The sequence below is a fragment of the Macrobrachium nipponense genome, chromosome 1, assembly GCF_015104395.2.
Source record: "Macrobrachium nipponense isolate FS-2020 chromosome 1, ASM1510439v2, whole genome shotgun sequence".
In the NCBI taxonomy this organism is placed as follows: Eukaryota; Metazoa; Arthropoda; class Malacostraca; order Decapoda; family Palaemonidae; genus Macrobrachium; species Macrobrachium nipponense.
The window spans coordinates 94,428,718-94,456,436 of record NC_087200.1 but is presented as its reverse complement, the minus strand read 5'-3'; the positions used below and the strand labels follow the sequence as shown (position 1 = coordinate 94,456,436).

The 27,719-nt window shown below is 34.1% G+C and overlaps 1 protein-coding gene across 1 annotated transcript; it reads right to left on the bottom strand.

The window, feature by feature from the left end:
- Positions 1 to 1,354: 1,354 nt before the first annotated feature.
- On the bottom strand, positions 1,355 to 7,683 carry LOC135220232 (uncharacterized). Its single transcript, XM_064257501.1, has 2 exons — positions 7,256 to 7,683; positions 1,355 to 1,944 (listed from the first exon to the last, which is right to left on the bottom strand). Exons 1-2 carry the CDS (start codon positions 7,534 to 7,536, stop codon positions 1,878 to 1,880), a joined length of 348 nt encoding a protein of 115 aa, XP_064113571.1. The 5' UTR covers positions 7,537 to 7,683; the 3' UTR covers positions 1,355 to 1,877.
- Positions 7,684 to 27,719: the final 20,036 nt, after the last annotated feature.

The following is a 27,719-nucleotide window of genomic DNA, read 5'->3' as shown; positions in this document are numbered from 1 at the left end:
TGATCTTGTTGTGTACCTGAGACCTTTCTCTCCAATTATATTTCATTCGCTCCTTGACAATGTCGACAATGTCTTAGTAAAGACAAAAGCGCTTGGATTTCTGACTATCATTTTCCTGTGGTATTCGCTTATTTAATGAAGTCACGTGCATCTACTGTGATTTTTTAAGCATTAGATATATATATATATATATATATATATATATATATATATATATATATATATATATATATATATATATATATATATGTGTGTGGTGTGTGTGTGTGTGTGTATAATCATATATAAATATATATATATATATATAGTATATATATATATATATATATATATATATATACACAGTATCTATATGTATTCACAATATATATATATATATATATATATATATATATAATATATATATGTATAATATATATCCAAGCTATATAAACTTTCCTCTTCGCAAAAAGTGTTTTAAAATGAGGGTACCATCTTTGCACCTTTCTTTAACATGGAGGTAACCCACCACACTCGAATAACTACCATATACGTAATCCTCTGCTTAGGGTGCCATCGGCATTTATAAATTATTCTTATTGGTATTTCTTTAATAAGAGATATTCATTCGTCTTTTGTCTAAACGAAGTATAATCTGGTGCCAGTCAGAAAACCTTGGATTGTCTTATCATGAAAAATAAAATAGAAGGGAAAACCAGGGTCTTTCCTATCACAATACGTGTTGAGATAAAGTGCACTTTCTTTAATTCTTATAAAGATATCCATATTTATATAATATATTTAGCATTCTCTAGCCAGTGCGCCTTTTCCTATTGCTTATCATTCAGTACTGTTTTCACTTTGCTGTTAACGTATTAAACGAGTCGATTTTTTGGCAGCATCTTAATCATATATAAAAGGATATTTTTTTTCTCTATGCCATATAAACATATCCGCCAGTAATCCTGAAAACCGTTAGATCTGTAACTTGTTTACCGAGATGCTTTTAATCCAACGACTTTCTGCGGCCACTGTGATGCTTGTACCAAAACCTCTAAGACTTGTTGCAAGACTCACAGACTATTTGGTATACTTTACTTTAAATCAACCCTCTTCTTCCGTGTTTAGAACCTGGGCAAGTATTTAATGATACCTGGAAAGTTTTAAATGATGAAATCTCATATATCCTCTATATTTCGTATATAATTGTACCATATGTTCACGTGATAATCCTTTCATTCACAAAACTGTAAATAGCAAAGAGTTCTATCATAAATATACTTTCAATAGTACAATATGACATTTGAAAGTTATAACAGTCTCCCAATTGATTAATTGCTAAATGAGTCTGATATTAGCAGGAAATGAAAGCACCTTTGATTTGCTTGGTTTTATTTACAATTCCATAACAGACAACAATAAATAAAACAATTGTTCAATTAAATACACTAGAGTTCCCTTTCTAAGAAATAAACAATATGTACAAGAACAGACTAACTGTTGAAAAAGAGGGAAGCCGAGTTTTCAACTTTTCCTGGAGACTTCTATTTATTTTTATTATTTTTTTTTTTTACAAATGAGATGAGATGGATACATGAACTGTTAACTGATGAACATGAGTGACATAGCACTATAACAGTTACGATGAATAATGAGTGGAAACATGGATTATTCAGTAAACATAAAAATCCTACAACTTATAAAGAAAACCCTTTTGTCATATCTAACGAAGCAATTGTTAAGAATTAGACCTTAGAAGCCAGACCGGAGGATTCCATGTGATTGGGTCCACTAAGTCAAGCAGTCAAGCCTCGTGATTGGTCATCACGAAGGGAGCGGGGTAGTCGCTGATTGGTCAGGGGCCGTTGGCGGTTTGTCATTGGTCAGAATTGATTCATTCATTGCTTGTACTTCTCAATAGCAGACTGAATAGCGAAGAGCACAGGGTTAATAGCTTCAAGGGTCCTAGTGAAGATATGTACAAAAGTTAGTTTGTATCAAGAAAAGCAGTATCTAATGAAAATCTGAGTCATACATATATACCTAGAATTATGCTAAGATTTCTACAGCATACGAATTAAAACGGAAGACCTTTTAACGAAATTGACACAATATATACAAAGCCTGTTGTGCTTGGAAAATGAGGGTATATAAGTGGTTTTTGGTTGTTGCATTTTCATTGAGAGTGTACTGAAGACCTGCTGGTTGTTCTTGAATACTTGTCATAAGAAAAGAAGCCCGTAAGAAGACATACTCTGGATAGACAATAACAAGCAAAAAGGAAAATCAATGTTACGTGAGAATAAGCAATAGTGAAAATAAGACGTCCAAGATAGCCATTTTAAGGTTAAAATCACACAAGTAATCAGGTACAGGAATCCCAAGTGGACTAAATCTATACTTACGGGACACAACTTCTAGAAAATAACCAGAAATTCTCATATTGCGGTAAGCCCGGGAAAAAAAGGTATTACGTTAATACCACTCCGTGCAGGAAATTATAGTTCTTGAGGTAACATGCCGAAAGGGCGGCCGGGGGGGGGGGGGGGGAGGGTGTTTTTTTGTTGGGGGGCCGGTAGATAGGAAGGGAAGGATGTGAGGTGGGGGTACAAGGCAAACGCCGCTAGCAACGCATGACTTAATTCTAAGGCGATCGCTCCCGGGAACGAAGGATGTCTTTTGTGTGTTTGTGTCTGTGTGTATCCTTTAAGATGTCATATTACTATTTGAATTCATTTTGCATATGAAATTGGTAAAAATATTTGCAGTTCGTGAACTATTTCACTCGTGAAAAGTTCTTTATTATTATTATTATTATTATTATTATTATTATTATTATTATTATTATTATTATTATTTCCATTTAAATCAGCTCAGTTTGTAGGTGACAGAAACGTTTGCAAATAAACAATTCTTCTTACAGGAAAAATGGTCTACATACATTACTATGTAATCATCCCGAGGGATAATAACATGACTAACCAGTTTCCACAGAGAGAAATTACTCGCACCGGCATATGAAAAATACAGGTAAAACCTGCATCTTGCTTTTATAACGTATCATACAGATACGTGCATCGTTCCTCTACAGTTCCGTCAATGCTAATGACACTGTAAGAAGCGCAGTCTGCGCAATGGAGGAGAAAAGCGTAAAAAAAAAAAAAAAAAAAAAAAAAAAAAAAAAGCTGGCTGACTGAGTAATTACGCAGAAAGAGTAACCACATCTATTAAGGCGGTAGACAATATACAAGAAGTAGAGTGGATGAATGTTAGAGACAATTACGCTCTGTAACGAGAACAGTAATGAAGATAATGTGATAGCAATAGCAATGATGAAGGTAATTAAGACAGTAGCAGCTACTATGACTGTTGTCATCAATTTTATGTTGTGTGATAGCTTCCATAGCAAATTATGAATATTAATGATAATAATGTTTGCTGATATCTGTAGCTATATAATTGAGGGTTGGGAATAAGGTGATTCTGGTGCTGAGACTTTCACGGAGATTCTCTGTAGAATTCAGCGATGTTTCGCTGACACTGATTCTATGAGAAGGACTATTTCGTTTCATCCTCACTCACTCTGTTATTTACCTTTTCATTCCGTGGTCCACAACAGTCGACAAGCAACCATGTACTTTATTAACTGCCGTGATCAACGAGAGGTATAACAGATTTTCATGAAAATTCACTACCGGCAATTTCTCTGCCCGGCCCGGTGTGTCAATCAAACTCTCCTCTCTCTCTCTCTCTCTCTCTCTGCGGATAACTGAGTTCCGGCTCATGCGATAGATTATACTATTACCAAATGTACTATAATTGTTGCACATCCCTATGGCTACGGGAAAACTTGAGAATTTCTTTAGCTTTCAAATCTTTTGAGTAATTTAAAGGAGACTGAAGAGGATTTGTTTAAGTAGTTAAACAATCACACCTAAATGTTATTACACGTGCTGCAATCTGTCCTTTGTTCATTCTTAATCAACGCCCCCGCCCTTTTTTTCGGATAAATTTCCGATTACCTTGTTTTTTGCACTTTTATATATTAGATGAAACCGCTGCATGTAAAGAAGTTTGATAAACAGCACGAAATACGGAATAAGATAAAAAAAAAAATTGCAATTAGTGTAATAAACAAGCAGCAACAAATTCACGACGATTTTGAGTAAATGTGAAGCATATATAGTAAATAATAGCGCGAGAGGCACGGTATTGTCAAACGAAATGTAAATAGAGCAAAAGCAGCAATAATGAATGAAATGAGAAGAAAAGGTGACATGGCGGGAAACAGTCTGTTGGATAACTCATCCAGGAGGTTAACTTGTTATTGATAAACTGTAAATAATGAAGAAAACATTGCCTCGTATTTCTGAGCGTCGTAAAAATATGCATTTTTTTTTTTTTTTTTTTTTTTTTTTTTTTCTTGTACTTCGTATATTTTGGTGTTGTATTTTCAGCACTTGTATGAGCTACGGCGAAATCCATGTTGGTATTCCTGAGTAAGAAAATGTGTATATCAACCTGAGAAGTTAGTGTATGTGTTGTTACCTTCAAGTGACACGTAAATCTGTAAGTGATGGAGATAAATGTCCTTGTCATTTGTGTTTTAGTTAAATAATCGGCGGTGCTTTTCACTGATGGCGAGGCTTCGCAGAATTATGAAAGTATTAACTTTCTAGGAGGAGAATGAAAACGTCCATTGTGTTTTTTAAGCAAGATGTACAGTGAGTCCATAAAGTCCCAGTACCATTGCAAGTATTTATTGCTTGTGATGACACTGGGACTTAATGGACACCCTGTACAATGTTCACGCAGTTTCTTGCTGGAAGTAGTTGGTAGGTACTATTCTTTCCTACTTGCTATGTTTGACTATATGAGACATTTCTCTTTTTGCCTCAGTTAAAAGGAAGCGAGACTTGCTTCACCACATTTGAAATACTTGCAATCTTCCCCACCACCACCCCACCACACTTCCGGAGGAGTTAATTAGGCATCGTAAAAAAAAATCATGCGTACCATTTAGAGGAATATTCTAAAACGATAGCAATAACGAGGATAAATCTGTGTGCCTTAAGTGAATAATGGATATACGAATAAGTAGAACTGAATTAAATGACATAGTGATATAACGGCGGTTGAAATTAGAGAGTGAGAAAATACTAGAGCCGCTTACACCGGCTGACTAGAAGGCCTTAAATGAATCGTGTTCGCGTCAGAAATCAAGCGTAACCTGTGTGTGTGTGTGTGTGTGTATGTGTATGTGTGTGTGTCACCTGTTTATCTGAAGGATCTTCAGCCTTAATGTTATGATTCCTTCGCTTATGACAATGTCTAAGGGTGACTCTGACACGTAACGGGAAGGTCAAGTATTTTTACCTGTAATCTGTTTGTCTGGGTTTTTATTACGGGTAATTGACGGATTATTATATATTTGCTACATAACTTTGAGTCCCGAGGGTAACTTTGCATGTTTGTTTGTCTATTCATATATCTGTTTGTGGAGGTCTGAGTAGAGAGATTTCATTTTTTTTTTCTTTTTTTTTTTTTTTGCTAGTTTGAGAGGTTCATTTTTTAGATGCTTTATCCACATACAGCCCAGACAGAATCAGGCGTGTCTTCATCTTGATTGGAACATAGTAGAGAAATGGGTCACAATAAGGCTAGAATAAACCTACAAAGTGGGCGGAGGAGTTACCATTTTGTGTATTCCATTTTGCCAGACGGCTCCTAAAAAATATATCAGTATATTGTGTATCAGCTCAGTCACACTATTGTCAATTTGCAAATATTAAACATATTGTTAACAAGTAAATAAGACCATTAAGTTTCTGGTCAAGCTTTCACAGATTAAAAACCTCCTGTGTGAAGCAAGTAAAGGGAAGTATATAAAACTAGTCAGTACAAGAAAGTCCTGTGTCCATCTTAGCAACTAATACCGGACCACCATAAGATTATATGCAGCATCATTTGTTAATTTGTCAGATATGACGATCACCCTAGAAATACCCAGAAATGTCACATCTGCAAACGTGAGGAGGTAATATCTGTTAGTACTATTTCTAAAGAAAATAAAATACCTATTTAACATAAAATTTGACCTAGAATCTTGACCTAGAATCAACAACCAGATAAAAAGCAGAAATTGGAAAAATCAGCATTGTATTTACATTTGCTATTTTCACATAATTATGATGTAGGTGACCCATACCCCATGGTAAATACTCACTCACGTAACTGAATCTAGACAAGCCTTGAGATATTAATAAATAAAGGGCGAACCCATGTTAATAATTAGTCCATGCAAGAAATAAGTACAATAAAATATAGAGAAACACAAAAGTTATATACAATTGCATGGCAATTGCAGCGTTCTTCGTTGCTGATTGCTGGAAATAAGTATAAGATTGTAAATGTTCATATACATAAATGCATGCAAACATGTTGACAAAAATATATACTGTCATACCATAAAATTTATACATACCTGTTTATATAACAGTGTACGTTCGAAACAGCAGAAGACTTCAGAAAACAATTTACTTCACACACACACATACACACACACACACACACACACACATATATATATATATATATATATATATATATATATATATATATATATATATATATATATATATGCGCAATAAGTCACCAAACAGCACGTGACAAATATGTACGTAAATAGCCACATATACCCCAAAGAAGTGTACGCAATACACGAAAGCGCTTGGTACCTGGTCTTTGATTCTTCACCTTTCATGTGGCTATTTACGTATATATATATGCAAGATAAAATACTATGGTAATTATGGTCGTAGCCTGAAGGAGGTGATAACATGCATACTTCGACATGACTAGAATAAGCTAAGCAATTAGATGGCATGCATTCATGCATAAAAGCCTACCTACGCACACAGGAATGAAATACGTCGTAAAACAAGAACCGTTTACAGTATTTGAAAAGTGCTTTGTCTTACCTGTATGAAATATCATTTATGATTTAAGATTTTGCTAGAGAAAAAGTCTGACTTATTCGAAATTACCCCTTAGATTTAAATATCCAAAATCAGTGTTATGTATGGCTCTCTCTCTCTCTCTCTCTCTCTCTCTCTCTCTCTCTCTCTCTCTCTCTCTCTCTCTCTCTCTCTCTCTCTCTCTCTCTCTCTCTCTCTCACGCCATTCCTCCCCCCTTTCTTAGAATACTGAAGTAGCTTTGACTGACGTGAATATCCCAGTTTAAGGTCCTGTGCATCCCAGAGTTCCCGAGTCTCACCTTCCACTGACGTATTTCGAGGGGTTGATTCCCAGATCGTTTCTGTGTTCCCATGCCTGCCCAGCGAGTGCTAGAATCGTCGGGGAGAGCGCCCTGCCGTTACTGCTGGTGAGGGAAATGTAGGCTAAGATGTCGTAGACAATGATGATGCCCAGGAGAACGAGGAGGGCGACTCCTACCGCCCCGAGATCGACACTTGCGAAGGAGGATCTCACGTCCTGCGAGAACTCCTGCAGGCCGAAGGAGATATCGTCGATGATGTTTTCGAGGGCGGCGGCCATGGTTTCTTCACGAGGATCGTCGTAGGCGATGAAGGATTATTAAAAGAAAGCAGGACGAACTCTGTCAGGCGTCTTGAAGAAGGAAGGTGCAAACGAGGAGTCTGTGTGGCTCGGACCGTTGCTGGAGACCTACTGTGGTCCTCTCACAGGTCGGCGGCGTTTATATGGCAGTGTCTGGAAGGTGGGTCACAGGTAGACCAGTTGCGCATGCTCAGTTCATCTGATTTTGCTCAGGATTGGTTGCTGCTTAACTGTATCGGATGTGGTCAGTCCTTCTGCAATGTTATCATTCATTTGCATTAGTTTTGAATTTATTTAGTCTTGAAGTGACTGCTTCAAGAGTATTTGGTCGTTTGGTCTATCGAATGGAAAAAAGTTAAGTGTATTAAAAACAACAGCAAAAGGCGGTTTTGTGATTTTTACCTTTTGAGATGTTGAGGGTCACATCTTATTACTAATTCTGATTTTCTATTTGCTTTACTCTTTTTATTTTACTTTCCAAAACAACTGTACATTGAAACAAGAAGCTTGGCTTGTTTCTTATTAAACTTTTCTTTCCTTGTGGTAATTCTTCTGTCTCCTAGTACTATATTTGTCAAGTATTTATTCTCTCTCTCTCTCTCTCTCTCTCTCTCTCTCTCTCTCTCTCTCTCTCTCTCGAAAGGGAGATGCAGAAAATCTAAATATATCCAGGCCTCGTAAAAGTTTGAGCACTGGTTTGTTAGAGAAATTTCCGACACGGTCTGACGCTCTCTTGGGGCCTCTCGAATTTCACGCCATTAACATGTCAGTGATTACAGACAGACAGACAAACAGACAGACAGGCGCCCGAAAGCGCCCAAAATTGACAGAAATAGTCTCAATGAAAGAGAACACTTTTTTTTTTTTTTTTTTTTAATTCACCAAGTGGTACCTGAACTCAGCCAGGTTCATATTCTTAGCATTATCATCTCAAGCCAACACTGAGGCTTTTTCGGTTGGACAGCAAGGTAGAAAGATCCAGCAAACACAGTATATATGGGTGGAAGTGGGAGAAAACTCTATAGTTGCACTAAGAAGTGTTAGTCAAAGGGGTTGGACAGCGGAAATGGAAATAAAATGAAAGGCTAAAAAGTGGGACGTTGAAAACGTCATTTAGTAATCCCTCCAGGATTTCATATCAGAAACTATAACTCCATTTTTTCTTTTATTTACTTGCATTTCAGTTTTTGTTCTCTTAAATCCCTCATTTAATTAACCGATAAGATAATCAATTATCATTTTTGTACGTAGTTAATTAAAACACCTTTTAGTTTTACCTACATCACCTAATATTTATTTTCTTTCATCATTGAAAGTCAGCCACTCTGCCAGTTACCCTTTCATCTTGCGCTCAACAAGCTGACAAAGTCATTTGTTTATAAGATCTGTTAAGTATTTAGCAACGCTGTCTTGTGGCGCGAGAGAGCACACCTGTCGTCTGACAGGTAATTAGGGGACGGTGCGGATGAGCTACCTTAGAGCTACTGATTACGGGTAAAAGGATATGGCAAAAGATGTTTCAAATATACTTTTTAAGTTGAAATGAACGGTGAAAGTCAAGTGGATGCGGTTATGCTTACGCTTGTGCTACGCAGTTCACGTTTGCTTTGCACTAGCAATTACATCTGGGTGTTCATTTTAAAGTGCGTATTAAGACTGCTAGCGCAACATAACATATAAACAATAAAATAAAAATACCGATAATAGCAACGATAAAAAATTTTATCTTTTATAAGGAGTCGATTTTGCAGCATAAAGTTTGGCGTCGTTAACAAAAATTAGAATTATCAGAAAGTTGTAAGGTGTTATGGTCATTTCGAGGGAATGGGAGAGCACAGCTGGTGAATCTGGTAAGGAGCTCTTCCAGTCCGTAAGATTTCGTTACAGTATGACTTGGTTAAATGAAAAATATCTCTTAATTATGGGCTTCAAGTCAGAACAATTCACCATAAGATAATGAAAAGAGGATAACACTACGATGATTTGTGCCCTCACTGTAAAAGAAGTTGTTTCAGTCTGCGTCGTTAAATTATTCCTTAAACAGACTGAAAACCCATTTTTTCTTTCAACCATCTAAGATTTGGCATTTGTACTGCGAATTGCTTCGATTTCCCAGTGTTTAATCTGAGATAAAAAAAATGCAATATTCAATAACTATCTGATTTCATATTCTTTGAAGTGTGAATGCAAATGACAACCAGACTGGCTTTAGACCAGCCCGTGCTAAATGAAGACACTATAAGAAAGTTAGGGGCGGTCTACATTGTCACTTCAAAAAAACTGGAAGGTTGACTATGACTCATTAGTTTTACAGACAATCGATTTTTCATATGACTGAAACTCGATAATCACCGACTCATATTGACACTTGTTACCTCATTCATTCATTGACCGTGTCGATCGTTTTCGATAATCCCCTATGCATTCATTTATTAGTGAATTTGGAATTTTGACGCTAGATGACTCAGGTCTGGAATGTTTGGAATGATTCGTTCATTCCTCTGTTTAGTTATAAATATGGACGCTTATTGACTTTTTCGTACCTTCAATGGATCTGGAATTCTAGCAATAGTATATTTTTCATCGAGTGGGTCGAAATTTTCGAATGCTACAAGTTCTCAAATTCGCAGTTCTTCTCGAAAAAATGGATTTAGCACTAATTCATAGTTGACAGTTTTCAGGACCGCATTTCAGTTTATCTAAAGTATCTCTCTCTCTCTCTCTCTCTCTCTCTCTCTCTCTCTCTCTCTCTCTCTCTCTCAGCATTTTCATACGCCCTATCTCTTAGAAGCATTTAAAATACTGAAAGGTATAACAATAACAAAAGTAGGCAGTAACCTATTTAATTAAACGAAAACCAAACAAGAAATAATGGATGGAAACTAGAACTGATGAGATACAACACATCCCGTTGTGGGAACTTCTTTAACATACAAGATATGTATATGTGACATGTCGAATAAACTGCAACCAGAAGTTGTAAACAGCAACAATGCAGAAGAGTTGAAAAGAAAGCTAAACAAAATCATTAGGACACTGCGCATGCATAGTAAAACCTGCTCCTACAGATAAGTGAGCATACGATGTCTCCTTGGATGGACTAACAAGCCTTTGAGACATCCTAATCCTTGTAACTCTTTAACCATGGATTTCAAATGTTTCTTTGACCGTAAGATAGTCTCGAAAAATTACAATCTATGGAAACCTGGTTTCAGAGATCCTTCATAGGACCTGAGTGGTGACATATTGTTTAATTGCTATTTTATCCTGCGGTAAACGGGAAGGCGTTGTCGTTCATATAGACTGAATTGGAATGAATGAAAGGGAAGATGATGAACAATGCAGATTTTTATTGGATAGTAATATTTTTTTGATAGTGTGGAAGCCTTATACTGTAGTGGTCGCTTTTTGTTATCCTAAATGAAAATAGATAAAGTGCTGCGTCATCTAAACTCTGAACACTTAGAGATGTTTTGATGGATTTCCAGTCAGTGCAATGTCACTCCTCACTATTTAAATAAATTATCTCTTACTATTAAACGGATATGAGAAACGCTCCCTAAACTTGCTCACTATAAACAACAAGTAATATTGTCCGACTGTTGCAACCTTTCGCCCGCCATTCCATAATACATAGCAAAGTTTCTTCTTCTCGTGGTTCAGATCTTGAAGAAACTTCTTGTGATTTAATAAGGACCTGTTTTCATTCTCATGTGTTTGTTTGAACTGCTCATTATTTATGAATTTGTAGTCTCCTTTTATATAGCTTTCCGGTTTCTCTTGTAATCTATATGTTTTGTTAAAGTTGGCGAAGAATCAAAATCTATTGAATAAAAGCAGAATATTGTAGCTACAAGGCTACACGTTCCAGAAGCAGTATTTAAGAAAGGGAAAAACGAACAATAAACTTCCAAAGACAACATCTTGTTGTTCTCAAAGAAATCAGCAATTCACTTCTATAGAAGCACCTCTATGAATCTGGAGTTCAATTTGGTGCGTTTCTCCCTAACTTGTAAATCTAAGTTATTTCCAGCTCAGTATAGTTAATTTATCTAAAGCCACTAGAAAAATGAGCTCAGTATTGCAGGAGCTTTATTACAAATTGTGTCAGGAAGACTTTGACACTACACCTTTTCGCAAACCCAGCGCCAAAATGAAAAAAACATAATGATCATCATTATTTTCATAATATTTCCACAGGATCAACTGTTTTACGTACTTGATAAAGTATTTCTGATGAATCCAATTTATTAGAAATACTTTATCACCTACTATACACACACACATATACACGCACACACACCATATATTTATATATTTATATATATATATATATATATAGATATATATATATATATATATATATATATATATATATATATATATCTATATATATATATATATATATATATATAGATATATAATATAGAATATATATATATATATATATATAAATATAAATATTATGGTGTGTGTGCGTGTATATGTGTGTGTGTATAGTAGGTGATAAAGTATTTCTAATAAATTGGATTCATCAGAAATACTTTATCAAGTACGTAAAACAAGTTGATCCTGTGGAAATATTATGAAAATAATGATGATCATTATTTTTTTTTTCAATTTTGGCGCTGGGTTTTTGCGAAAATATATATATATATATATATATATATATATATATATATATATATATATATATATATATATATCTATATATATATATATAATCTATATATATATCTATATATATAGATATATATATATATATATATATATATAATATCATATATCTATATATCTATATATATATATCTATATATATATATAGATATATAATATATAGAATATATATATATATATATATATATATATATATATATATATATATATATTTCTATATATATATTCTAGATATAGATATATATATATATATATATATAGATATATATATATTATATATATATATATATATATATCTATATATATAGATATATATATATATAGATATATATATATATATATATATATATATATATATATCTATATATATAGATATATATCTTAATATTATCTATATATATATCTTCTATATATATTCTATATAGATATATATATATATATATATATATATATATATCTATATATATATATATCTATATACACACATGCATAAGAAACGAGACATGTAAATATACTTGTTCACTGAGTGTGAAATTGACCCTGCAAATAGGTTAAAGCAATTCGCGTGGAACGCCTCCAGCTCTCGACCATCATCCCCAACCGAAAAGCGACTCTTTATGAACAAGGATTGCTCGTAAATTCTCGTCAATTCTCGTCAATTCTCGTAAACGCTCATAAAACACCCGGGAATTACCGTCGACTCCGTTGCAGCGATATCCAGCTCGCCCGACGACGCAAAGAAGACGTAAACATATCGTTAAATCCAAGTAAATCACGCTAAATCTCGGAATTCGCGGGAGGCCTTTCCTGTAGCCATGTCATCCAACACATCCTACTCTGATGGATGATCAGGATATTCATTTTTGCGAAAAGTTGGGGCTTTATTTACCTGTCATCCGGCGGTCGGGCTTTCTACTTGATGAGGAGACCGTCTCGTTTCGAATTTTCTGTATTTCGGTATTTCTCTCCTTCTCCTTTTGTTCTTGTGTCCTACTTAAAGCAGTCTCCCCTGGGTAGAATATCCTACTACTCGAAAATAAATTAGCTTCATTTCCCTTCGTATAAAAGACAAGATAGGCTTCTCTCTTGGTGAGTGGGATCTCTTCTTTATCTGTTTCACTTCACTTCCTTTAATTCTTCCCTATGAGCACCATATTCTTTGGAGGCTTGAATTTCAAGTGAATGGCCCCTGTGGGCTAATTCCATTTAAATAGGTTTCATCTACTGAACAATAATAGTAATAGTAATAATAAATACGATACTTCTGATCTGGTACTGTATAACGCTCTCCGTATGTGTCTTCTTCTTTCCCACCGTTATCCCTACATTAAGGGGTCGGCTGCCTGATGCGCCTTCTTCACTACCTCCTATCCAAGGCATCATCCTCCAACAAAATCAGACATGGTTTATTGTTTGGCAAAAGGAGTTTTTACGACCGCATGCCCTTGCTGTCATCAACCACAGTTACCAGCGGTGGGCCTCGCCTTTGACTAAAGTCCACCTGCAAGGCAGCAGTTTCCACAGTTATTGGCGATGGGCCTTGTCTTCTACTAAAAAGTATGACTGCTAGGCAGTAGTTTCCACAGTTATTGGTGGTAGGCCTGGCCTTTTACTAAAAAGTCTGTTTGCAAGGCAGCAGTTTCCACGGTTGTTGGCGATGGGCCTTGCCTTCTAAAAAGTATGACTGCAAGGCAGTAGTTTCCACAGTTATTGGTGGTAGGCCTTGCCTTCTACTAAAAAGTATGACTGCAAGGCAGCAGTTTCCACAGTTATTTGTAGTGTGCCTAGCCTTCTACTAAAAAGTAAGACTACAAGACAGGAGCTGTCCTTTTAGTCGCCTTGTACGACACGCATGACCTACGGTGGTAGTATTCTTACACCCCTACCATATTAGGGTCAGTAATGCTCTCCGTATGTAGTCCTCAGTAAAGGTTGATAGGAATACTTTCGAACGATCGGCCAGCGACCAGATACCGAGCCCTGATTTTCACACACCCCGTTTCTTTAATATCAGTGCTACAAGGAACTTCCTCTTGAGAACAGACTGTCTCTGTACCTTGGCTTGTTAGTGACATCTCTTCTTTCTATATTTGCCTTTACTTCCTCCTACTTCGTGCTAATGGATGCCATATTCTTTGGAAGCTTGAATTGGAAGTCAATGGCTCCTCTGCCCTTGTTCCATGTGAATGAATTTCATCTACTGAATAATAATAATAATAATAATAATAATAATAATAATAATAATAATAATAATAATAATAATAATAATAATAATAATATTAATAAATCCACATAGTAGTATATGTCTTCAAATGAAGAAACAAACCCACAGCTATGTAACTGTACATATATCTAAATTTACAACTTTAGGGATAGCTTTCGGGAATCTGAAAAGGGGAACCGAACAGATTCCCGGAAGCCATCATTAAAGTTTTGAACTTAAATATATGTACATTTTCATAACTGTGGACTTGTTTCTCCAATAATAATAATAATAATAATAATAATAATAATAATAATGGCTACTTCAACCGCTTTTATTGCGTATAGAAGTTTCTCTATTCTTCTTATTACTGACTTTTCTTCTGTAATCAAATTGGCTATTAAAACGTCAAATGGGGGATTCATGTAGAAAACGTGGTAGTTGTCAAATCGAACATACTAAATATATCATACAAAATCACAAATACCACATTTTTATATGAATCCCACATTTGGCGTTTTAATAGCCAATTTAAGTACTGGCGAAAACCCAGTAATAAGAAGAATAGAGAAACGTCTCTACAAAATAAACGTGGCTGAAATAGTCATTATTTTCAATAAAACCTGTAATAATAATAATAATAATAATAATAATAATAATAATAATAATAATAATAATGCTATTGCCTCCACGAGGTACCACGTAAAGTTAGGATCCTTGACGCCGAGCTTTCAAAAATCCTCCTTCGCACGGGAATCAAGTAGCCTGCCCATCGGCCTTCGGGAAAAAAACAATTGAAACTGATCAAAATGGGAAAACTGAAAATCAAGTAATTGGCCAATGGAGTTGACATCATTTTTTTTTTAGGGGTGGGGGGGGGGGGAGCTTGTTAAATTTAGGCTATTTCGTTCATTTATTTTTTTCTTAGACGGGAAAGGTTTTACACGTAACATACAAATGCATGTGAACATGCATAAACCCAATTGCCTATAAGGTACAGTTATTCATATATATCTTACACTATATATATGTAGCTTACACAATACATATATAGCTTACACAATACATATATAGCTTACACAATACAGTCTCATAAGTGCATATAAAAAAAGTACATATGAATTTATACATGACTGTATACATCACAGGTAGTACATGCATGGAAATATACGAAGATACACAAATGTTTAAGTTTATGTACTTAAACGCGTATGTATATTACGCTTATTTACAGACAAATTACATGCATATTTACAAATAAATGTAAACACACTTACACATAATTATTTATAGAATAGTTACATGTAATCAAGTATATCCAAAAGATCACAAACGAGATATTGACAGTTACTTCTATAACTGTCAATAGTTCGTTTGTGATCAACCACATATAAACTACACAAACGTCTTATACGCACATACAGGTAACAGGTACGCTCACACTAATCAAGGCCACTTGATAAACTCACCTCCAGTTGTTCTGCAGTTTTGAAAAGTAACTCATCAATTTTATCATGTTATCATCATTGTAGCGATAGCGTACGACGTAGCCACTACTTGTAGTACGTGATTATATTCCGTAAACCTAATCGTTACGTTATTGATTAGATCATTCTGTTGTACTGAGAGAAATATCGGGCTGATAAATAGATGCTGATTTTTATTTACGAATCAAATTTAACGCTGTTAACGACAGCTATGTAGGAGGTATATGCAAAGCAAGTCCAATTAATCATTTGAATATGAAATTGGAAGCCAATAATTTTTTCATCTCATAGAAAAAAAAATTTTCTGCTAATCTTAATCAGAGACAGTAAGAGTGAGAGTGGATGAGATAGAGAAACTCCCAATGAGAGAGAGAAAGGGGGGGTGGGGGGGGGGGGGAGGAAGAACGAGATGGAAGGAATAGAGCTTGTATTACTTGAATAAGGAAGGATACGCATTGATGATTCACATAACCAGTTGACACCACATTCTAAATAATTATTATCGTAAATCACTATAGGAAATATAACTTTTGTAGCAATGCATCTATATGCTGTTAACATTTTGTAGCTTTAATAACAGCTGCGATAATAATAATAATAATAATAATAATAATAATAATAATAATAATAATAATAATGAATAATAAAATAAGATAATAATGATAATAATAATAATATAATAATAATAATAATAATAATAATAATAATAATAATAATAATAATAATATAATAATAATAATAAAATAATAATAATAATATAATAATAGTAGTAGTGCCATGATTCCCATGACAAAAGTACTACAGAAGATGGATGCCGGTACCAACTCAAGAAAAGAGGTAACAGAATCAAACCATCTGATGTTCATGGACGACATCAAGCTGTATGGTAAGAGCATCAAGGAAATAGATACCCTAATCCAGACTGTGAGGATTGTATCTGGGGACATCAGGATGGAGTTTGGAATAGAAAAATGCGCCTTAGTCAACATACAAAAAGGCAAAGTAACGAGAACTGAAGGGATAAAGCTACCAGATGGGAGCAACATCAAACACATAGATGAGACAGGATACAAATACCTGGGAATAATGGAAGGAGGGGATATAAAACACCAAGAGATGAAGGATACGATCAGGAAAGAATATATGCATAGCTCAAGGCGATACTCAAGTCATAACTCAACAGCGAAATATAAAAGCCATAAACACATGGCAGTGCAGTAATCAGATACAGCGCAGGAATAGTGGAATGGACGAAGGCAGAACTCCGCAGCATAGATCAGAAAACCAGGAAATATATGACAATACATAAAGCACTACACCCAAGAGCAAATACGGACAGACTATACATAACACGAAAGGAAGGAGGGAGAGGACTACTAAGTATAGAGGACTGCGTCAACATCGAGAACAGAGCACTGGGGCAGTATCTGAAAACCAGTGAAGACGAGTGACTAAAGAGTGCATGGAAGAAGGACTAATAAAAGTAGACGAAGACCCAGAAATATACAGAGGCAGGAGAATGACATACAGAACAGAACACTGGCACAACAAGCCAATGCACGGACAATACATGAGACAGACTAAAGAACTAGCCAGCGATGACACATGGACAATGGCTATAGAGGGGAGAGCTAAAGAAGGAAACTGAAGGAATGATAACAGCGGCACAAGATCAGGCCCTAAGAACCAGATATGTTCAAAGAACGATAGACGGAAATAACATCTCTCCCATATGTAGGAAGTGCAATACGAAAAATGAAACCATAAACCACATAGCAAGCGAATGCCCGGCACTTGCACAGAACCAGTACAAAAAGAGGAATGATTCAGTTGGCAAAAGCCCTCCACTGGAGCCTGTGCAAGAAACATCAGCTACCTTGCAGTAATAAGTGGTACGAGCACCAACCAGAGGGAGAGTGATAGAAAACGATCAGGCAGAGATCCTCTGGGACTATGGTATCAGAACGGATAGGGTGATACGTGCAAATAGACCAGACGTGACGTTTGATTGACAAAGTCAAGAAGAAAGTATCACTCATTGATGTCGCAATACCATGGGACACCAGAGTTGAAGAGAAAGAGGAGGGAAAAAATGGATAAGTATCAAGATCTGAAAATAGAAATAAGAAGGATATGGGATATACCAGTGGAAATCGTACCCATATCATAGGAGCTAGGCACGATCCCAAGATCCTTGAAAAGGAATCTAGAAAAACTAGAGGCTGAAGTAGCAGCTCCAGGACTCATGCAGAAGAGTGTGATCCTAGAAACGGCACACATAGTAAGAAAAGTGATGGACTCCTACGGAGGCAGGATGCAACCCGGAACCCCACACTATAAATACCACCCAGTCGAATTGGAGGACTGTGATAGAGCAAAAAAAAAAAAAAAGATAATAATAATAAAATAATAATAATAATAATAATAATAATAATAATAATAATAATAATAATAATAATAATTTTCACTCTCTAACAACTGTTGCCTTTATCTGCTATCCAGATGAACCTTCTGTATCTAAGCAATTAACCACTTCAGCATAAATCATTGTCCAGATTATCAGAAATCTTTGTCTCTCAAATATATAGATACGGAGACTTCTAGACCCGTCTGGCATGTCACAGCGATTTCTAGATAAAATGACAGTTCGGTCGTAGTCTTCTAGATAAAATGGGAGTTTCTTGAGACAAAAAAAATGACACTGTTGTGCAAGAATTGAGTTGCAAGTACAAGGTTGGCTCTCACTAATTTTGGAAATGATGCCCCCACCTGTGTCAACTCTAGATAGATAGTCCTTTGTGTTCTTAATTTTGAAAACTAAGCAGTTAAGCTTTCATTTGTGTCATCTATAAGTACAAGACTTTTGTTAATTATTTTGAAAATCAACCTCATGAGTGCAGGGCTTTTTTGAATTATTTTGAAAATTAAGCTTTCACGTGTGTCATTTGGAAGTATTAGGCCGTAATAAGTTAATTTGGCAATATTGCGGTTGCTCAACAGCTCAACAGAATAATTTAAGAAACAAGTAACCTACAAAGTATCATTCAGCATTTGTAAGTACAACGTGGCTACTCACCTCAGAAAAATTTATACTCAAGTTAATTTTACCAGGAAAACATTGACTACATATTTGAATACACGCTCGGAATCTGTCTAGACAGTTTGCGTGCAGATACTTATATAGAAATTTATCTGCTAAGAAAATCTCATTGTTGATGAAACGGGAATTTTGACGATTGACAGAAATATGTCTTTATACAACATTGTAAAAAGGTCAGTTATTTCACTGTCCGTTTTGACCGTTCCTGATCATTCACGCTCATCTTTGGAAACCAATCCCTTCTAGAAAGGGAACAGGTTGACCATTTTTTAGTATCTTAAAAGCATTAATTTTTAGATTTAGCCTATTACTTGATTGGCCATGTTGTACTATGATACTATGATTAAGAAATTTAACTAATCGTTTTCACTTGACAACTAACCTTCGCAAAAGAAGCGAGAACTTAAATGTATATGTGTGTGTATGTATACATACATATATATATATATATATATATATATATATTATATATATAGTGTGTGTGTGTGTGTGTGTGTGTGTGTGTGTGTGTGTTATATATATATATATATATATATATATATATATATATATATATATATATATGTGTGTGTGTGTGTGTGTGCTATATATATAGACATACATATGTATACATACATATGTATGTATACATACACACACACACACACACACACACACATATATATATATATATATATATTATAAATATATATATATATATATATATATATAAATATATATATATACACATATATATATACATATATAATATATATATCTTATAATGTAAGTTTTGTAATGCAATTATAATTTGGTAATATGATTAATTCACCTCAGAACCTGTGTATCATGTTATGAAATGAATGTTTTTCCTTTCAATTTCCACATTTAAAGATAACACATGTTAAGTTAGTGTAACTTTTCATTTTGAAACATACGTAAGACAGAGAGAAAGAGTAAGCACTTATATGTAAGCCTCTGGAGAGGGTTGTTTTTCACATCTTGAGAATACCGAGCTAAGCTGATTTTTTATCATCCTAAAGCAGCTCCTATAACGAAACAAAGGGGCCTCGTTCATTCCTACACATACGCGAACGCAGATGATGTAATATGTTTTCGTCTTGAACCCGAAGCTAATCGCCCCATATGCCCATACGCTTACGAGGATAGAGAACTATTTTATTTGATCCCGACACCTAGCCGCTGGCATGAGGGATAGTAACTCTCTCTCTCTCTCAAAGCTCTCTCTCTCTTGCGCTCGCTCGTTCGCGAGCCTGTTTCAGTAACGTAATGTAACTCACATTTGTATTTGAGCTGGTCACTCAGTAACTGTTTTAATGTATGCGTTGTTTGTGGAATCTCAGCATAGTGTTATTAATATTATTTTTGTGTTGGCGCCCACGAAAATAATGAAGGGATTGAAATTGTAACAGGCCTATTCTATTGATTGAGGAGTTGTAACTGCGTATACAGGTATTTTTCAAATGTTTTGAAGTGCACTTCGAGGTTTTATTTTACTATTGGATAAAATTATCATTTTCAATACATTTTTCTTTTGCTTTGTTCTTTTGACATGTCCATTTTATATGCTTAATGTTTGTACTGTCAATGCTTTAATATTCTATTGTGTAATTGTTTGAATCTAATATTAATTTGTATTTAATTAAATTTCATTTCAAATTTAATTATTGCTTTATAATTTAATTTAATTTAATTAATTTCCTTGATAAACTTTGATTTAATTTTGGTTAATAACTAATTCAAGAATTAATTAAACTTTTGTTTTCGAGTAATAACAATTTCCCTGAGATTGTGAATTTCACTTATAAATTTTGAATTTAAAAATAAGTGTTTGTATTTAAGATTTATATGAGCATTTTTATTATACCACCAGTATATTTTATTTTTGTTTAGGTAGAAATTTAGTGGTAATTGTGCCATTTCCCTCAAAGGAATCAGAATCAGGGATATACTTAGATTTGAAATTGCAGGAGTGATGCCCTTTAATTAAGATTACCTCACATCCATTTTAATGAACTTAGACTGATTGTTTTCTTGACTGTTCAGTTCTATAAGGGATCACTGTTACCTTTAGAGGATTCAGTCGTTTAGTATTTGTGATGAAGGGTCAGTTGTCTGGCTGTAGTGAGTAAAGCAATAACCAAGTACTTGATCAAATTGTGGCCCAAGTACAAAAGTTGTCCTAGACCCAGGAATGAAAGGGTTTCTTGCACTAACAAGTACAAATGGTAAGTTTAGCAACCAGATACTTGGCAATTTGGGTTAACAAATATTAATGGTGTCCAGACACAGATCCTTTGGCTACTTCCCCCAAGTATTATGGTATCAGACCCACTTCGTCACAATATATATATATAAATTATATATATACTATATATATATAATATATATATATAAATATATATATATATATATATATATATATATATAGAAATTGGAGTAACGGAAAATTTCCCCCTGTCGTTTGTTTCATTTGAGTGTCTGCTCTCCTGTTACATGATATAATATCTATATATATAGATATATATCTATATATATATATATATATATACTATATATATATATATATATAATAACATATATATATATACATATATGTGTATGTATGTATATGTATGATATGTATATAAGTATGTGTCACTAGAAAGATCAGAATGAAAGCCCGAGAAATCAACATAACCACATGGCCGATGAATATCATCGATCATAGCAGTTTGGTGTTTCGTACAGATTTCATGGTCTTTCTTGAAGAAGAAAACTGCAGTCCACCTTCTGGGTAAATACCATTGCAAGTAACTCCTCGTGACATTTTTTCCCTCTAATACAGTCTTGCAATTCTCTTTTTGCCTCCGTTTTCCTTGCTCCTTTAACTTTTCATTCTTCGTTCCACCTCGGTTTAGTTTTGCTTTTGTTTTTGTTTTTTCTTCTCCCTTCTCCTTTATATCGTTTCCATCGGTTCTGGGCTAGAAAATGGTCATTCTTTGCCTGTGCGATTGAATTTGAAATAGAAATGAAAATACGTATTAGCACTGGGGGTTATTTGATCCTTAAATTGAAAAATTTGAATAAATGAATAAATAATTATTAAAAAGGAGCGAGGCTGGGAAACAGCTCTCAAAGAGAAACGTAGAACACAAGAAAAGATGCATTTCTCAGACGTCTGAGAGAGAGAGAGAGAGAGAGAGAGAGAGAGAGAGAGAGAGAGAGAGAGAGATAAACTCAGCAATAGGGAGAGACGCAGATTAATATTCTCAAAACTACGCTGACGCGAGATCTTCTTCCAAGAAGTGATAAGAAGCGCATGATCAAAACGGCGCCACAAGGATGAAGATATTGCGTCATTCTGACAGTCACGTGGAGGCCTCCAACCTACCAACCCCCCTCCCCCCAACCTCACCCCTACCCCAAGGCGTAGCTGGGTCTACCAAGGTCGTCCTTTATGCACTGGAATCTCATTCGATTATTAAGATAAAAACTCATTGTCGCTAGTTCTTTCATAGCGTAATCTTTAAGAGACATAGTTTTATCAATGTCTGAATTCCAACTTGCTAATTATACATTCTTCATCTTTTACGTTTATGAGAAAAAATATGGAGTCAGATGATAATGACATATAGTGAAGGAGTAGAGGGTAGTAAATGTCCTTACAATTTTCATTTAATGTAAAAAATGTATATAGTTGTTTATATTTTGAAAATCATCTAAAAATTCGGTGTTTTAAGAAAAAAGAATAGTCTTTCATCTTTCTTTCTGCACATCTAATAAGCATCGCATTCCAGACTCGCTAATAAAAATAATTATACAAATGCTGCTAATGTCTCAAAACCTTTTCTTGTTCCTCCACTAGATAATTGTCATATCAACTGATCTTTTTTTATGATGAGACGTCACTCTGATTTCATTTTATGTTTTTCTGTTCTATTTCCTGTTCATATTTTTTATGATGAGACGTCACTCTGATTCATTTTATGTTTTTCTGTTCTATTTCCTGTTCATATAACACTAAAATTTTATTTGTTTCATTCAATATGACTCGTGACTATATATCTTATTATAGATTAGAAGAACTTGGTGGGGAACATTTTTCTATATTCCATAAAAATTTGTTTGGTAAATTTCATTCAAATTTTCCTTTATTGATATCAGAACGTATAGTTTTCATTGGAAGCAATTATTAAAATCCTATAGAGAACCACATTAGTATTCTTTTTTTCAAATTATCTCGAACTGACCATACATTGTAAAGATCTTAACTAAAGGAATATACACGTTTAGCTAATTCTTAGAGCCCATTAACAAAGCCGCCATTTAGTTTATATCAAATTATACCAAGCGCATATCATATCATAATGCACAAGTAGACAGTCTTACGCTACCATGAACGAAATGAAGTTTATAATCAAGTTAAACAAAAAAGTAATACGCTCAGTCAATAAAACTGTATTCCAGATACCATACGCAACAGATGCAATGGCAAATACTTCATTACTAATTTATGTAGCAGTATGTTGCTGTAAGACTTAATTTTTTCATCAATAAGCCATTTTATCTGTGTTGAGGGTTAGTGGTGGACTCCGACAAAGACAAGACGCCAGTAGGTGGGACTTCATTCGTAGTTACGTGTATTTAGAATTATTCTTGGTTTTCCTTGTTACATTTCATACAATAAAAGTTCAAGGTTGCACCATTAAATAATCTTTCAAGTTTTATCATTATATATACATAGTTGCTGTTATATTATCATAGATAAAGATACTTATATCATAGTGATATAAGCATTTTAATTGTTATTCAAGTTAACTGAAGGTAAATCTTAGTTTAAGTAGCAGACTTTATTCAAATTTCCTACAAGTTTTACGAGCTTCATTTAAAAGCCATTCCTTTATGCATATATTCCTTCAAGGTTACACATTTCATCTGAAGACTCCTATTAGCAAGCGTATACCCATATGCATTTACTTCCCGGTACTAACAGGTAGGTGTATCCAAACAACCAAGAATATTATAAAAAAATTTATTTCAGAAAATAATTTCCAAACATTACATTACCGTTCACACTTCGTGGGAAAATTGAAATGACTTTGGAATGAAATGAAATGAAAATAATGAAAAATTCCCATTTGTAGAAATGAACTACTTTTCCGTCAGTACTTCACAAACTATTTTTTATGATTTCCGTATTTTATATAAAAAAAATCTTTCAAATATTCGTTTATGATTGATTTTAAGTCAATGGTTGCAGTGACGCTGAAGATATTTCCAAATGGACGTAAGGTGTACTATTTCTCTTGTTTTTCAACCCTCGTTTTTCTTCTGCTTCAAATAATTTCCGACCTTTCATTTGAGAATCATGACGATGAAAGATCTACTTCATAGGACAAGGGCTGCATTTACATTCCGTCCCACAGCAACAGGTCGAGGACTTGCACTGACAATCGCTGGTACCTGTTAATTAAAAAGAGAGTAATTACTAATTATCATTGAATTGAATTAAAGAATTAACATTGTGTTCAGACTTAGTGACGTATATCGTTTTTCGTTTATGCAAGAAGGCTAATTAAAATATTTGGGGGATATTAGAAGATGGTGCCCGATGTAGAAGTTACCACCAGAATTCTTGAGCGTTTCTGAAATAATAATCATTTCAATTTTTTGGGGCCCTCTTAAGATTTAGATGAGAGAAGGCTTCAGTGACAGCTGTGATCAAATTTAATGACCTTCCTTAAATACTTGACGTTTAAAATGGTCTCTGACGTTTACGGATGTCAAACAAAATGAAGATCAAAAGAGAATGACTTATGCTGGATGTAATTGAAAAACCTTCGACTGGCTTTAGGAAATTCTCCCAGGAAATAGATAGACTCCAATTACACAAAAAAAAAAAAAAAAAAAAAAAAAAAAAATCGTTAATTCCATTATCTAAAATCATGACTGGTACTTATCTTCTGTCTACTATAATTATACCATCGTCTTAAACGAAGGTTACACTTCAAGGCAAACCAGATAGCATTTGATCATCTTCGATAAATGTCCAGAGTAAAATGTTGTAGGAGGTGGGTTCAAGAAAAATGGCGCTGCCATGATGTTTATAGAATGACATTTGAAGGTAGGCCCTCTTAAAATATGTATTATAAGAAAATATGTTGCAGATGAAGCAGTATGTAGATATAGATTATAAATCAAATAAATATTGAAGCTGATTATACAAGTATAAACTAAAAAAAAAAAAGAGAGATTTTTAATTACTCGAACTTATTGTTATGAAATGATGTTGTGTACCAAAAATCAACTAAATAGATTAACGAATCGAGAAAATATGAAGAGATTAACAGAAACTGAACAAAAAATCTTAAATTAAATTTGGCTATTTTTCCTCTATTTTCACTGGGTCGTATAACCGTCCCTCAGTCAACTGGCTTTTACGTAACCTTTTTTTCTTTATTTTTCATGAATGAATTGAAGTATTCGGTTGCCGGTTTCTGTCGGCCTTCATCTTGAACGTAAGAAAATACTCACATTTGTCAGCCGGGCAATTGCAGGGCTTCTTGCTTGGACAACTCGTGCATTTGCATTCTGACCCGCAACAGCAGTTGCCTGATCCGCATTTACAGCCGCCTGCAGCAAATGAAATGATATTGGTCAAGTTATAATAATAATAATAATAATAATAATAATAATAATAATAATAATAATAATAATAATAATAATAATAATAATAATAATAATATTAATAATAATATAATATTATAATATTATTATTATTATTATTATTATTATTATTATTATTATTATTATTATTATTATTATTATTATTTTTATTCAAGGTAGTCAGGATATAAGACAGCTGTTTTTTCTTTCTACAACGTTCGCAATGAAAATATGGCCATTAATAGCAATTCTTAATTATATAAAAGAGAGAAAAATAAGAGTTCTCACAAAGTAGTGCACCGGAAAAGATATTCTTTTATTGCGAATTATTTTACGAGCGAATTGTTTAAACCTTCCATTTCCTTAGCACGAAATTGCCGTAATTAATCCTTATGGGTTTCCCTGAAAGCAAGAGACCTGGCACAGAACAGCTCACGGAAAAGAAAGGATCAAGATGAATAACTAAATGTATAAATACAGATAACTAAATAATCAGTACGAATTATGATAATCAATATAGATAAGTAGAGAACAAAGAACAGAAGACAAACGAGAAAGTGAAGAAGTTACTCACTGCCACATTCGCAAGGCATTTTGGAGGGAGTCTTCGGAGATCGAAGTCAAAAGGTCTGCAACAAACGGAGGGCGTATTCTATCGGCCGAAGCCAGCGCACCGTGTTTTATATTCCTCCGTGCCCAGGTGTCACTCTAGTGCCGTGTGCAAACAGCATTCGGCCATTTTGGGTAGGGGTTCGTGTGGCATAACTGGGCATTGGCTTGGAACCATGTGCAAGAAATGACGGCGAGCGTTTGAATAAATCATTAGGTGCTAGCATAATTTTATTTAGCGAATACTTGGTTTTGTTTCTTAGGTCTACAAACCTGGGGCAATTTTAGGGATAAGATATCAATATTTCATTGATTTAATCTTTCATAAGATTCCTGACTAATTATTCGATTTATTAGAGTGGGAAAAAGTTACTTTTAGCCGATATATTATCATTAAGATATTCTCTTAGATATTTTGATGACATATCAATTTGCTGAACTGAATAGAATTTATGTTTTCATAAAGATACATGAAAATAGCCTATTTACTAAACTGTAGGATAGGATACTATACTTTTATAATGCTGCAAAAATTCATCGAAGTAAGTAATGAATATTTCGTTGACTGACGGGAATATCATATAGATAAGTTGTTGCATTAAGTATCTTGAACCAGACAGAATAAACAGGAAAAAAATAAACCCGAGATAGACAAGGAAAGATAATTATCAAGAGATTCTCAGTGGATGACGCGGCAGTTCATTCATTGATTAGCAAAATTAGTCTCAATGACTTTTCCTCACGATGCAATGGCCTTCCACAACCATTAGCCGGTTTAAATATATAAAAAAACGTTATCAATTACTTTTAAAAAAACTTACTATCAATTACTTTTATGCCGCTATCGATATCGCCCCAAAACCAACCAGGAAAAATAATATAAGGACGAGGACATCTCTTATCTTGAGAAGAAGCTGAACCTCATTCATTATCTGGTCTTCTCACTTTTTGTTAAAAACATAAATGACTGGAGATGCTAAAAGAAGGATCTGTAAGCAAGCGCAGGTGGTTGCGTTCAGATACACACTCATTCATTCATATATATATTTGTGCATTTGCATACAAAGGTTGAATAAGATGTGTTTTGGCATGAGCATTAATATAGATCTATTTCTCCACGTAAGTTATTTGACATGCAGTAATTACCCAGAAGATATATATATATGTAATATATACACACATATATATATATATATATATAATGATATATATATATAAATACACACATATATTAATATATATATGTATATACACACACACACACACACCACACATATATATATATATATATATATATATATATATATACAATACATAAGTCATATCACATTTCCGTGATTCATATACATATATCGAGCTACAATGTCCTTTAATATCTAATTCGCTCTACCTCGGAATTAATATATTTTCATACATGCTTAACCGAAGGGGAATTTTT

Bases quoted from the DNA above. Each gene is read 5' to 3' on its own strand.
- LOC135220232 (XM_064257501.1), bottom strand. From the start codon at position 7,536: ATGGCCGCCGCCCTCGAAAACATCATCGACGATATCTCCTTCGGCCTG. The intron at 1,945-7,255 runs GTGAGACTCGGG...TATCTTCACTAG, and splicing joins TCGAAATACGTCAGTGGAAG to GACCCTTGAAGCTATTAACC.